The following is a 13,795-nucleotide window of genomic DNA, read 5'->3' as shown; positions in this document are numbered from 1 at the left end:
CTTAAATATGTTTGAAGACCACAGTTCCCCACGTTGTTGTTTGACAGGCCCTGAACCTCTTTACGCTATTAACTAAATACAGCTCCCTCCAGGATCTCGTATGACAACCTGCTGTATAATCTCCTTGGTTACATGGTTGCAGTGGGAACTCGCATTCTTTCACCAAAGTTCATGGCAAACTTTCCATTGAGTCAGAAAGGCTCATTTGGTTCCAAGCTTTGCGTTAAAGGAAACGGGAGATTTTTATTGACAGAGGTGATTCTTTTCAATGCTTTATGCTATTGGGCTATGGAAAATAAATGCTTTAACAAGACACTCCTTTTTCAAACAAGGCTTAGTCTTAGTCCATCAGTCTTTTTTTCTATTGACAATAGAAGCACACAGTCATCTTCCAAAGAAGAGTGGTGTGTGTGTCATACATTTTTCCAGCAAATTAAACAGGTGTTTCACCAGCTGCTTAGCAGCTTGACCACACAGTTAAGCAACAGATTTCTATACAGCAAGACCTCTATGTTTTAGCCCTACTTGTGCTGCCTCTGCTTTCCCGGTCTAACGTGTAACCTAAGACCTTGCTCTGGTAATGGACTGGGAAGTAAAAATGTAATTGTTGTGTACACGGCATAAAATAATGTTCCCAACTGAGTTGGACTCTTCCCATTTAAAAAGGGTTTTAGGGTTGCCTTTGGTCAACTTGAAGCCTGCGCAAAATTTCCCAGACAATTTCAGGGAAGCTCTAATACTTCTACAAATGAATATCAAAGGTCTCCATAATTTAGCAAAGAGCAGGAGGAGACATTATCATCTCCATTTCCAGACATCTGATGTTGAAGTTAACATAAGAACATGAGAAGAGCTGTGCATGACAGTGCTTTTGCCTTGTGGGATTGCTGCATTTCCCCCCAGCACAGTTCCTGCTTATATTTTACACCTGAAAAATGCAGTTACTGCCCCATACACACCCAAAGCTAATTGCAGTATACACTGTAGTTACGCATATTGTTTGTAGCGCTAAAGTGACTGCATTGCTCACCTGACTGGTAGCATTAGCGTATTTAAAGACCAAAATAACAACCACAAACCTCTATGTGGTTGATCAAACCTATTAGGCTAATAATGAAGTGGTTCAGGCCTAAACCCTTACTTTAAAAGCAAAAGAAAAGAAATGGCTGACTATGGACTTTGCTGTCCAAAATCTCATGCTTCTTGTGGCCTTGAGCTCAGGATACACGACTCCTAAATTCATTGTCTCCTAGTAGAATCATGACATACAATGTTTACTGCTTAATAAATGCAACCCTGCACATTTTTGTTATCTTTGCTATAAAATTCCAAACTTGCTGCCAGTCTACTTAATTATCAATTTCCTGCTTTTTTATATGTAATCGGAGGTTAATGTCCTTAGGTACAGAGTTATTAGATTTCCTTCCTTTTCCCCTCTCATTTGTTCTATGCAGTGGTGTTGATGCTAATGACACTGTACTAAGTGGGTAGGAGTGGAGACAGCATTTTCTATTAGCTGTAGGTAGGCAATCTTTTAAAATCTAGCCTTTTGACTACAGAACAGTAGAGGCTGGTTGCTCCAGTTTTGGAGGGGCAGTGATTCCATTCCAGGTTTAACTCTAAAGGTGCTATCCAAGGTCTTGAACCCATTTTGGGGATAGGGTGCAGCACCTTTGATAGCACCTTTAGAGATCTAACTAAACCCAGAATGGAATCACCGTCCCTCCAAAACCGGAGCCACAAGCCTTCACAGCATCAGAGAGTTTTCATTACAGTTCAGTGAGATTTCATAAGTGGCTTCTTTTTTCCTGCTGCAAAATTGTAGGCAGTATACACATTCATCAGTAAATCACAGAAACACATTGTAGTGTTTTCTATTTCACTAAATTCATTCCAGCAGAAATCTGCAAAAATGGAAGTCTCTGGGGGTAACATTTATTTTATTGTCAGTCAACACAAATTACTCCTTTTAGTCAAGCTTTGTTCTAAGGTCACTTTTTGTGTAAACAAGTTCAGGAATTTAGAGCAAACTGTAGCACACCTTGTAAGCTGCTTTGAAGACATCAGTTTGGGGGGAACTGGCAATCACAATAGACTTTTGTTTTCCGAGCAGCGGAGACTGATGGGAAGTGACGTTTCCCACTATAGCAAAATCTGCCAGCTGTGCTTATTTTGGATCTCCCCAGTGTGGAGAATAAAGCTTTACTTGGAACAATACTGGCTCTGAGAAAAGCAGGTGTAAACGGGACTCTTGCTTCCCAGTTAAGCTGTTCGCATTAGCACCCTATTTGCGCTATGGCCATGAAGAAGTGCAAATGCAAGAGCACGTTTTGGGAGTTCATGGATCTAAGTGTTTTCTTATGTTTTTGTCCCCCCCCCCCTTTCAGGTGGTGAGACTGAGGAAACTGGCCCAGCAGATAGCTAACTGCAAACAGTGCATTGAGCGCTCCACATCTCTGATTTCGCAAGCTGAGCAATCTCTGAAGGAGAATGATCACGCACGCTTCTTGCAGTCTGCTAAAAACATCACTGAAAGGTAATGCTACAAGAACATCCTGAAGAACTCTGCTGGATCAGGCCACCTACACAACCATTTTCTTTCTAACAGAGGCCAGCTTGATGCTTCCGGGAAGCTTCTAGCCCAGGCATCTCCCTTGTTGCTTGACCCCAGCATTTGGTACTTTTTAAATTATTTCTTGCTTGGGCCATAGTCCATTCACATACATAAGAGCTAAGACAAAATAAGACAAATGCACCATAAAAAAATCTAAAATGTTCAAGCTAAAATAGATTCACAATACATTGTGTAAATTCATTTAAATTAAAATACACCCATTATTAAAAAGGATAATTATAGTTTGAAAATTAAAACAGCTAGGGGGGCCATTAAGTCAGTGCATCCCCAGAACAATCAACTGCATTGTTAAAGATAAATTTCACCCGGAAAATTTATTCAGAGACAAAATGTCAAAACCTGACCAGGAAATGTCTTCTGAAAAAATGTGAGAATCTGCAGAGTTGCAGATACTTACATATGTAATAGAAATGATTATCAAAGCAATACATTCTATTTCTTTATTACATGTCAATAAGAACAAGTCACTCTCAGTGCTCTTACTTATGGTTTGTTAGGGCCTTCTGCAACCTGATGTTCTTCAGTTGTTTTGAACTACAACTCCCAGCATTCCTGACCATTGACCATGTTAGCTGGTGCTGATGGGAGCTGGAAGTCCAAAACATCTGGAGGGTACCAAGTTGGGGAATGCTGGCCTAGAAAGACATGGCATGAAAGGGAAGAGGGGTGGGGAGGGAAAATGAAATAAAAAAAGCCTAGCTCCCGTTCTTAATGCTATACAGTTCTTATAATGCCCAGATGTAATGCAGCTCTACTGGCTGTAACGGAGCTAGGTGTTGTTGGTCTACCTATCGCAACCTTAATCTTGTATGATCTGTGTCTTCCAGAAATGAGTGTTTCCGCTCATTTCTGTGCTTGGTCTCAGAAGCACTGCATCGTGGCTGATAGTGATATAGACCATGTATGCACTGCCTCCAGCATGCCTGAGCACCCATGGAAGGGCACAACTGGATACTGCCCACTGTGACATCCCCACGTGAGGCTTCTGTTTGGAACGTATAAGCATCATAGAAATCTTAGTAGCTGTATGCACCCCAACCACATGGAGACAGGAGGTTGAATCCAATTGTGCCCTTCCACAGGCAGCCCAGGTCCAGTGGCAGCAGACCCCTGCATCATCAGCATCACGCTCACAGTCCCTACTGCTGGTGGCCGCAATGTAGCAATTCCAGGGGCAAACACCAAAATGAGTGGAAGCATGATCTGTCACTTCCAGAAATGAGTGTTTCCTCTCATTTCTGCACTTGGTCCCCGGAGCGCTGCATTGTGTCTCCAAGTGGTATAGACCATGTCTGCACTGCTGTCAGCAGGCCTGAGCACCCATGGAATGGCACAACTGGATACTGTCCACTGTGACATCCCCACATGAGGATGGCGTGGCCATGGCACTACCAGCACATTTGCCTTAATTTGGAAAATAAAGGTTTTAAACGTGGAAAAATTAACTATCAACGTACTTTTGAATGGCCGCTACTGTATCTTCCAGCATTCATCTGATCCAAAAGAAATTATGATTTCATGAAAATGTATAATTCACACTCAGTTTTCGATGTAATAAACCCAGGTGGCAATCATTACCCATGAGTTTCAAAGCAAGAGTTTTCCAAGCCAGGTGTACAATTAAATATTTTGCTTTGGGAAAGTGGTCCATTGGAGAAATCATAACATTTTGATCTAGCATGTATCATGAATGGCAAATAAGAGCAATTGATTGAAAAGTGTGTCACTGCTGCCAAAGTGGCAAGATTTGCCTATTCCCTTCTGTAGAACAGGAAGCTTATTCTTTATGCCTGAATGAATATGAATTCTCTCCTGAAACGTCTCAAAACGTAAGAATACACTTAAAGTACTGGTATGCATTGTCATGTCTCTGAAATCCCAGGTTGAAAACGTCATTGTTTTGTAAGCCCTCATGCCAGCAGGCTGCTGCTTGCCCCAAATAAATAAATGCTGCAAAGCAAGAAAGCTTTTTTCCCGTTAATGTAGCCTGATGGCTTCACCTGGTGGATTGCAAAGTTATAATGGTGTAACTGTTATCATCTGGAGAAGTGCTCTACACCTCTTTAGACACAGATGTGTGAAGCAACACCTGGCACGGCACGCTACTTAGCAAAGCCGTGTGAAGGAAAAATACAGAAAAACATCTGTCAAGGCAGTTTAATGCTTTTCTGCAAGAAGTAAAATAGTGCTGCTTCTGTGACGAGCTTTGTTGAATGGTATGGCAGGTAAACACTCCTCCAATGGTTTTCGCAGTTCAAACTGGGCACATTTAATGCTTGAACTAAATCACAATCCTATTTACAGTAGAATAAATAAGTCCCATTCGGTTGATTGCCATAAAAGATATTGTGATGAACAACAACAAAAAAGTCATTGCTCGCCACACTAACTCCAGCCTTAACTTTAAACACTTTTAAGTAAAAAAATCAAGCAACGGAACAAGAGAATAACGTAATATTTATCCGTTGTCTTGCTTGTTAATATTTGTTGTTGCAGCGAAGCGGAAAGCAGCAACAGTGTTTAGAAAGGATCTTTCTTCCTTGTGCTTACTTTCTGAAATGAGAAGATCTGAGAGTCAAGATTGCTTAGACTTTCCTTACAAAGAGTTCTCTCTAATCACATTGGAGACAGACCATAAGTCAGTCACTGGTAGAGCACCTGCTTTGCATGCTGAAGTCCCCAGGTTCAATGCCCTGCATGATGACGAGGAATCTTAATATGAAAGAAGCCCAGAAACTATAACAGCTTAAACAAGAGTCAGAACTGAACTTAGAGAGGAAGAGGCATAACAGAAAGAAAGAAGAAAGGAGGCAGATATGGAGTTGGTGGAAGGAGGAGCAAAGCTGACCTCATAGAAGGACTACAGTGAAAAGGAGTGGTATGCCGTAAGCAGAATAAAGTTACAAGCAAGCATGCTTAGGAGGATTAGGTACTGAGGGCTAGCAAATTCATATGAGCTCCACGTGGAGGGAATAATCTATGAGTAATTATTACTAATCAATAGACTGTTGCTGCTTCCCTGTGATGATGGCCTGGTTTGGATGACATGATAATTAACGGGAGGGGGGAGTCAACCATCCATAGTGTTGATTATTGTGTCGTGAGGGGAGACACAATGGACACACAATGCACAGTTCATTATTTTCTTGAATTAAACAACGTGGAAAAACAGGCTGCTCCATTGCTTATCCAGTAATCTATTGATTAAAATGTTGTGTGGATGGCTCCATTATATAATCTACTCCCATCGAGTGCATAGGTCATAGAGTTCTCCAGCAGGAGTGGCTGAAAACACCCTCAGCTGCTCCTGTACAGCCAGCAGAACTCGCAATAGCTGATGGGATAGGGCTGGGAGGACTGAGGGAGGAGAGAAGGATGGGCACCAGCCTTGCAGAAGGACGCCGGGACTTTCAGCCATGTGGCGGGGGGAGGGGCAGCGTATTGTGTGGGGAGTACCAGCAAAATAACACACGGTGAGTGTACTATTCTTCTCTCCATTGCCTAATATGTCGACTGAACGCAGCTGATGTGTGAAGGTAGAGTAGCACATCGTTAGCACTGCAGACACAGAAATCTCAGCCAGAGGTGGCATGTGTCAACAATGCTTCTTCTATTTCATAGAAAGGCTTTTAGACCGTGTAAGTGGAACGTGCAACAAAATGTTGTGGTGTGGAATACTTCGGCTTGGGGTTGTAGCCAGCAATGTGAAATGAGAAAGTTTGGGGCTCAAGACTGCTTTGACTTGCCTGACAAACAGTGCCTCCTAATGCTGGAGACGGACCATAACTCAGTGGTAGAGCACTTGCTTTTTATGCAGAAGGTCCCAGGTCCATTCCTTGGCATCTCTAGTTTAAAATGGATTCATAGCAAGTGCTGTGGAAGCCCCCTGCCTAAGACCCACAGAGCTGCCGCCAATCAGAGTAAATAATGCTGGGCTAAGTGGACAAATAGTCCGACCTGGTATTAGGCAGCCTCATGTGTTCCACTTGACTGAGGAGATGTGTGTTGCCATTCAGTGGTGCGGAAATGGAATTCAACACATGCTCCAGTACACTTTTTTATTGTCTAATTGCTGCATTACATATTCTTGACATTCAGACTAATTTCCAAGACTGAACCACCCTTAAATTCAGCCTCTTTTTTCCATTGCAGAGTCGCCATGGCAACTGCATCGTCTCAGGTTCTAATTCCTGAAATTAATCTCAATGACACGTTTGACACCTTTGCGCTGGATTTTACCAGAGAGAAGAAACTACTGGAATGCCTTGATTACCTTACAGGTAAGATAGATAGATAGATAGATAGATAGATAGATAGATAGATAGATAGGAATAATCCACTTTCAACTTGAACAGAACTGCATGTGACAAGATCCTACTAGAAAAAGGGATTCACTATTGCTCAGAGGGTGGCCTTTAAGGAAACATATTTTGTTTGTTATTAGCTCTTTTCGCAATTTGGTTCATAGGGTATAATCAGGCTGGCTTTTTCCTTGCCCCAGCAAAGAGGAGGTCTTCCTGAAGAGTGTAGTTCTAGACCAGTGGTTCCCAAACTTTTTCAGGTCACCGCCGCCTTGGTTCCACAAACTCATGCCCAGTGCCCCCTACCCTACACTATAAAAATCATTATTCAGAATAGCGGTTTTCAATGACCCACTAAGGAAGATAGTAACAATAAAATTCAAAACAGTAACAATTAATTGAATATTTATTCAAAATCTGAAGCAACCGCCGCAGGCTTGCTGAGGGAGGGAGGAAAAAGAGAGTGAACGCCTCTGTTTTGCAGCCGGCGTGGCGGGGCACACCAAGCAGGGTATGTCTCTTCATTTGCGTTTTGGTGCTTTTGAAACATTACAATTCGCCATTAAAAGGACTCTTCTTAAACTGTATTAATATATGTGTGGATTCTTCCCCTATATGGCTTGGGACTAAACTACCTTCTCCCATAAAAATGTCCCTGGGTTTTAAGACCTTCTGGAGAGGTGCTTCTCAGAAAAGACCACCTCGAACGCCCCGCCCCCCCGCTGCCCCCTTGCCTCTTAATGCCCCCCTATGCAATCCCACCGCCCCCAAGGGGGCAGTACCGCCCACTTTGGGAACCACTGTTCTAGACAATAAACTCACACCAGTTGGACACATCAAACTGTGCTCCTGTGCTGTTTGATACTTTAGGAAATATAGTCACTTTTAGTGGGATTTGAACTAGCCTTCCCTAAAGACTCATATTTCTAAAATATGAGTACTATTAAGTACTCATATTTGAGAAACACTTGGCATGGCCCAGCACCAGAGAGCTCTGTTGATTTCAGTGGGAAAGTGAAGCATTTTACCTGTTCTTGCTATCAAGAACCCATAAGTGTAAATCGGATCGGTATTGGCCATCTTACTACATTGTGGGGGGTTTTCCCCAGTGCATATGTATGTTGATAACATATTCTTATTCTACTACTTTCAATGAAAGCAGATTAGTGATGAACTGAGAGCTCTTCGGAGACAACTTTCAGCTCAAACTTAAAGGGGAACAGCTGCTAGTAGGTGTACCTAGGTCTTTTTCTGGGAAGGGTGTGCCTCCCTCCCCCCCCCCAATGAGCTCTAAGGCATTCTAGGTGGGTAAATGGCAGCCAACAAAAAGTTCTCTGTCATCATTGTTAAAAACATAACATTGTGAGATCTCCATTGAGAAGGCCCTGTCTGTAGGGCTTTACCTTTATCAGTGACAGGACAAGGGAGTAGGGCCTCAGGAGTTGACCTTAATACCAGATTGACTTGCACGGGTACCTTCACCTATTTATTTTTTTAAAAAAATGCAACCTCTGAATGGGGTGGTTAATTTGGAGGGGAACATTATTGTTCAGCACTAACTTGCATGCTCATTCGAATATGCACCCCATAGTGCTTCTAAAATTACAACCAAGGTTGTAGAAGAGTTTTTGCAGCCAGACACCTTTCCTCCTATTATTATTATTATTATTATTATTATTATTATTATTATTATTATTATATAGCACCATCAATGTACATGGTGCTGTACAGAGTAAAACAGTAAATAACAAGACCCTGCCAATAGGCTTTGAGTAGCTCACATAGGAATTTGTGCATCCAGCCACCAATATATCTATTCTTTTCCCAAGTGGAAAATAAATAGGATAGAATTGGATATAAGGGAGTTAGGATAATTGTCGACACAACCTTTCTCACCCACCTTGAGCCTTACAGCCTGGGTTGGGTGACCCCTCAAGGCCTCCCTACCCCAAAAGGGGGGCCTGTGGGAGGGCGTATTGTACAGCGCCAACCCACAGGCCATGAACAGCTCGCCCTACTCAGAAAGGTCTGAAAATCAGGCCAGACTGGATGCTCCTTAGGTTCCCCCTTTGCAGATCTCTAATAAATGTGGCCCTGTTTAAACCCAAAGTTCTGTGTGTTGTCTCTTTATTTACTGATCTCCGTCTCACAAGCCAAACTACAATACCAGGTATGGAAATCGAACTGTAGTGCATCCATCATTGAGATTAATGATGTCTTCAACAAAGTGTTCTTACAGTATTCCTAGTAGCAGACAATTTCTTAATTCACCAGTTTAGTGGATATATGACAGAGGATTAAATACCTTTTAAAAGAAGTATCTTTAAATAAAGATCCTGATGGGCACAGTTTATAAACTGGAGAGGATTGGCATAGGCTCAGTGGAACCCTGTCTTCTGCTCTGTGGTTGGCTTGTGACCATCCTTAGCCACCTCAGAATGCTGCCCTTTACTTGCAATGGATAGCAAGGACAAATAACTTCTGGGCTTGGATCCTGGGAAAATAGGCATAGCTGGATTTGGGAGGTATGCACAGGCCTCATGTTACAGTGGACAGCATGCTGCAGTGTGGGTGGCCATGGGCCAGCTGGAGACATTAAGAGGAGGATGAAGCTTGTGCTCATGGTCTTCCACATGCAGCTGTGCCCATGGCAAAAGGAATTGTATCCCAAATGATCTGCCCCAATACTGTAAATGCTAAAGGTTCCATTTGAGTTATAACTTAACACAAAGATGTAAAATATTGTTTTTATCCAGCAAATAAACTGTTCCATGTTACCACACATTTACTTTAATGTATGTTAAAGATGTAACACATTTCAGTGTATTTATTTTCTGAAAATTCATAGTTGACAGCTTTTATTTCATGCAAGTCAGAGTATAGAAAACTTGTGGGCACAACAAATGGATGAATGGAATTCAAGGGAACGATGTTACAAATGTTAACAGTTGCTTCTAATTTTTCACAGCTCCAAATCCTCCAACCATTAGAGAAGAGCTTTGTACAGCTTCGTATGACACAATCACAGTTCACTGGACATCTGATGATGAATTCAGTGTGGTCTCCTATGAGTTGCAATATACCATCTTCACTGGACAAGCCAACGTCGTTAGTATGTATATATCTTTTTTCTTCCATGTCTTTAATTTAGACTTCCAGAAAATTGTTTCCCAATGTATCAAAAGCAAGCAGAATATTCCTATATTTTATGTTCTACATTCTGCTCTTGGAATCTAAGGCCTTGTTTCTATATTTGCAGTCTTTCCACACAGACCTGTTTATTTTATCATAGATCAAGTTTAACTTGCTAGTCCTTACACATAGTGGATGAAGGGCTGCTTGGTTGGCCCTGTTCCAGGAGCAGGCCTGTTCTGAGCACATGGCAAAACACACTTTCCGGTGCATCCAGAAAGTGCACAACTCCTCCAGCACACCATTAGCAAGTCTGGGGGAATTGCGCACTTTCAATAGCCCCCAGAAAGTGTGCTTTGCCTCCCCCCCCCCCCCCGCCAGTCATGGCCTTTGGTCATTAGAGCAGTGGGGAATAACATTATGCATTAGTCAAATATCATTATGGGTGGGTTCAGATGATACTTTAGTCCACGGAGTGTGAATAGTCCACTCCACATATGACTATTTGCGTGCCACACTTCAGTAACACGGGAGTAGTGCTCCGTGGAGTAGAGTATGCACACACTGTGGAGTAGTCGTCTCTCCCCTCCGCCCTCCCCACTAAATGGCGGTACTGATTCCTGCTTACCTTATCAGGGTGCCATCATTCCGTGGCGAGGACAGATGCAGTGCATGGAGACACTCTGCGGCCATTGCAGGAGCGATAGTGGAGGCAGAGCACCTCCTGACAGGAGGTGAAAGCAATGTGCCATTGCTCCAGCAGCCACACAGGGACAGGCAACCGGAGCATCACTTGGCACTGACACATCCTTCACCAGAGGCTGGATCTCATGTCCTGACATGTGAAGAAACCGTTTCACAGCCTCTTGCTTCTGCAGTGACACCGTTCGGAAAAACACGTGCTGCCCCTGCCCCTGCCGCAAAAGCAAGTGGCTGTGGAACAATCTCCTCGCATGTCAGGGCACGAGATCCAGCCTCCAGCAAAGGACATCATCCCTGTGAGGAGATCACATGGCTCAGCGCCAATTCATCCTTCCCTGTCAGGGCCATGGCAACAGGGAAGTGGGTGGCTATAGCAACCATGACCCCTTCCCTGTTGCCATGGCCCCGAAGGGGAAGGAGTGGTGCTGCACTGAACAACCTCTCCTGCAGCTGTGTCAAGGACAGATTCCTGCACCTCCCATCCCCATTCACCAGAAGAGAAGGGGAATCCTTTGCTGCAGCAGGAGAGAAGGTTCTGCGTCCCGTGCCCTTCTGTTGTGGCAAATGGAGACAGGAGGTGCAAGAATCTGTCCTGCTTGACAAAGATGCAGGAGAGATTGTTGCCCCCCCCCTCCATATTGGTGGATGGATTTTCCCTGTGGTTTGACATTGCACGTCCAGCTGCGGGAGACATCCTTCACACACACCCTCGCCTTGCGATCCATTTGGGGATCGACTTGAGGGGATGGAAAGGGATCCTTCCATCCCCTTGAGCCAATCTCCAGATGGATCGCGGGGTGGGGGCAAGGGACATGGATGTCCCTGGGAACATGCCACAGTCAGTGGTTCCCCACCCAGGGACAGCATGTGCCTATCCCAGGAAGTGTGTGGAGAGCCCCCGATCGCTCCACCCCACCATGATTGGCAGCTTCCCAAGCCCTTCCCGGGACAGCATTATTTCCTATGCCAATGGCTTTCTGCCACTCTTGCCTTGTGACTCTGTAAACATGGTAAATAATCCATGAAGCCCACTACACGACACGATAATCAACTGTTGTGCGGAGAAACAACTCTGCAAACCATTAGTTATCTCCAGGAAATAACTAACCAAGGTGTGGTTTTTGCCCGACAGACAACACTTTAGTCAATGGGGGACTATATTAGCAATGGTTGCTTAAATTGTCTATTGTTGACTAACATGTTGTCTGAACTGAGCCTATATCAGGAATGAAGCTACACAATTTCTGTTAGTTAAATTATGTAATTATTGCTTTTCCATGGTGCTCTTTAGTGATGACAGAGCATTATTTAATGCTGGAGATTTAAAAAGGGCTTGGGTTCTTCGGTTCTTTTTTCCTTCTTCCACTTATTTGCATATACATTTTTGGACACGTTGTGTAACCTTTCTCTGAATCGTTTCCTTCTCTAATATTAGACATTGTGTTTTTTATTTTAATTGTAATGGTCTGTTTTTTTGGTTTACGTTGTTTGTTGTTTATGTTTATTTATATTTATGCTAAATTAAATTGTTTGTATATTATCCTATTTTCCTACACCACTTTGAGCATTTTTAAATGAAAAAGCAGTTAGACCATTTTATAAATAAATCACTTTACATAGAGATTCTTTACTGAAATATAGGACTGTACAGACATGCAAGACCAGGGTGGATCGTTTTAATCAAGGCAATTGAAATCATTTATTTAACTCAAGATAAAAATCCACAAGAAAAAGATGGATTAAATTAATAGATGATGATGATGATGTTGTTGATGATGATAATAATAATAATAATAATAATAATAATAATAATATATTAGTTAGCCGCCTCTGCCTCTGGATCGAGGCGGGGTACAACACTAATAAAAACACCATAAAATACATACAACTAATTCAAACATTTAAAACCAGTGCATCATTAAAAGCAGCACACCATTAAAAAGGCATCTTAAAATTCAACTGGGTAGGCCTGCCGGAAGAGATCAGTCTTTATGGCTTTCTTAAATTCTGGTACCCACTGGTACTTATTCATATTTTTCCTAAACTGTGGTGCAGATCTCACCGCTACATCATGTTAATTTACTTAAGCTAATTTAAATAGTAATATAATATTATTTACACTGTTGTTTCATCTTACAACCAGGCCATGTATCTCTTTGCCCCATTGTATATATATTTTGCTAATTTTCTTTTTTTACCTATAGAGAGTATCACTTAAAAATATTCCCATATAGGGTCTCTTTCTTACAGCCAGGACCCATGGCTGCTTGTGACATTTGGGTTGAAATCCTATATATACTTAATCCTGAGTAAGCTCCATTGGAAACAATAGAAGCTTACAGTAGACATGTATAGGATTGCTATGTAAGTATTGAAATATAGTGCTAACTCCGACATTACATGAGTGGACTTCTGCTCGTTCTGTGGGAGTTTCTCTTCTTCTCCCTTGCAGTCTTCCATGTGTCCCCCACATCTGCTCCAGAGGGTCCCACAACCTCCAGACAGATTTTGGGGCGGGGGCTGCAGGGTTGAAGGGGAATTTGATCAACCATCAGTGTCTGTTCTGCTGGCAAAAAGGCAGTGGCCCAATCTATACAGCCCATTTAGTGTGGCGGAGGAGCCCGTCGGGGTTGTTTGTGATGATACTGCCGCCAATGCACAGCAACTTCGCAGCTCTCCTCTGAAAAGGCACAGTCTTGCAAAGTCATTTAAAAGTGGCTCCTGTGCAATTCCACTGCAGTGTGCCCTATCCCCTTGAATTAAATCCTAGGCGTGCCTTGTTTCTGTGACCTGGGGTGAGGTCACTCCCTCCCCCCCCCATTCCTTCTTTTTCCCTATTTGCAGTAGGGCACTTTTGGACGCAGGCTTCCTTTCCCACAAAGCACTACTTCGCAGTAGTGCTGTTTTTCCCATTCACAATAGGACAGTAGCGCTGTTTCTCCCATTCACAATAGTGCAGTTGCCTGAATTAGCCATTCACAATATGTAGCCAGTTTTTTTTTAAAAAAAAAAAACATTTTTATCA

The 13,795-nt window shown here is 42.8% G+C and overlaps 1 protein-coding gene across 3 annotated transcripts in view; it reads left to right on the top strand.

The window, feature by feature from the left end:
* The window catches only part of MID1 (midline 1), a 168,155-nt gene that overhangs the window by 145,278 nt on the left and 9,082 nt on the right, over nt 1-13,795 (top strand). For all 3 annotated transcript variants that reach the window (XM_063126371.1, XM_063126369.1, XM_063126370.1), the window contains exons 5-7: nt 2,388-2,536; nt 6,788-6,915; nt 9,905-10,048. In XM_063126371.1, coding sequence (XP_062982441.1) covers nt 2,388-2,536; nt 6,788-6,915; nt 9,905-10,048 — 421 coding nt within the window. The remainder of the gene's footprint in view (nt 1-2,387; nt 2,537-6,787; nt 6,916-9,904; nt 10,049-13,795) is intronic.

Source organism: Elgaria multicarinata, chromosome 5 (genome assembly GCF_023053635.1).
Source record: "Elgaria multicarinata webbii isolate HBS135686 ecotype San Diego chromosome 5, rElgMul1.1.pri, whole genome shotgun sequence".
In the NCBI taxonomy this organism is placed as follows: Eukaryota; Metazoa; Chordata; class Lepidosauria; order Squamata; family Anguidae; genus Elgaria; species Elgaria multicarinata.
The sequence above is the reverse complement of the archived record's forward strand: the minus strand, read 5'-3'. Positions and strand labels throughout refer to the sequence as shown.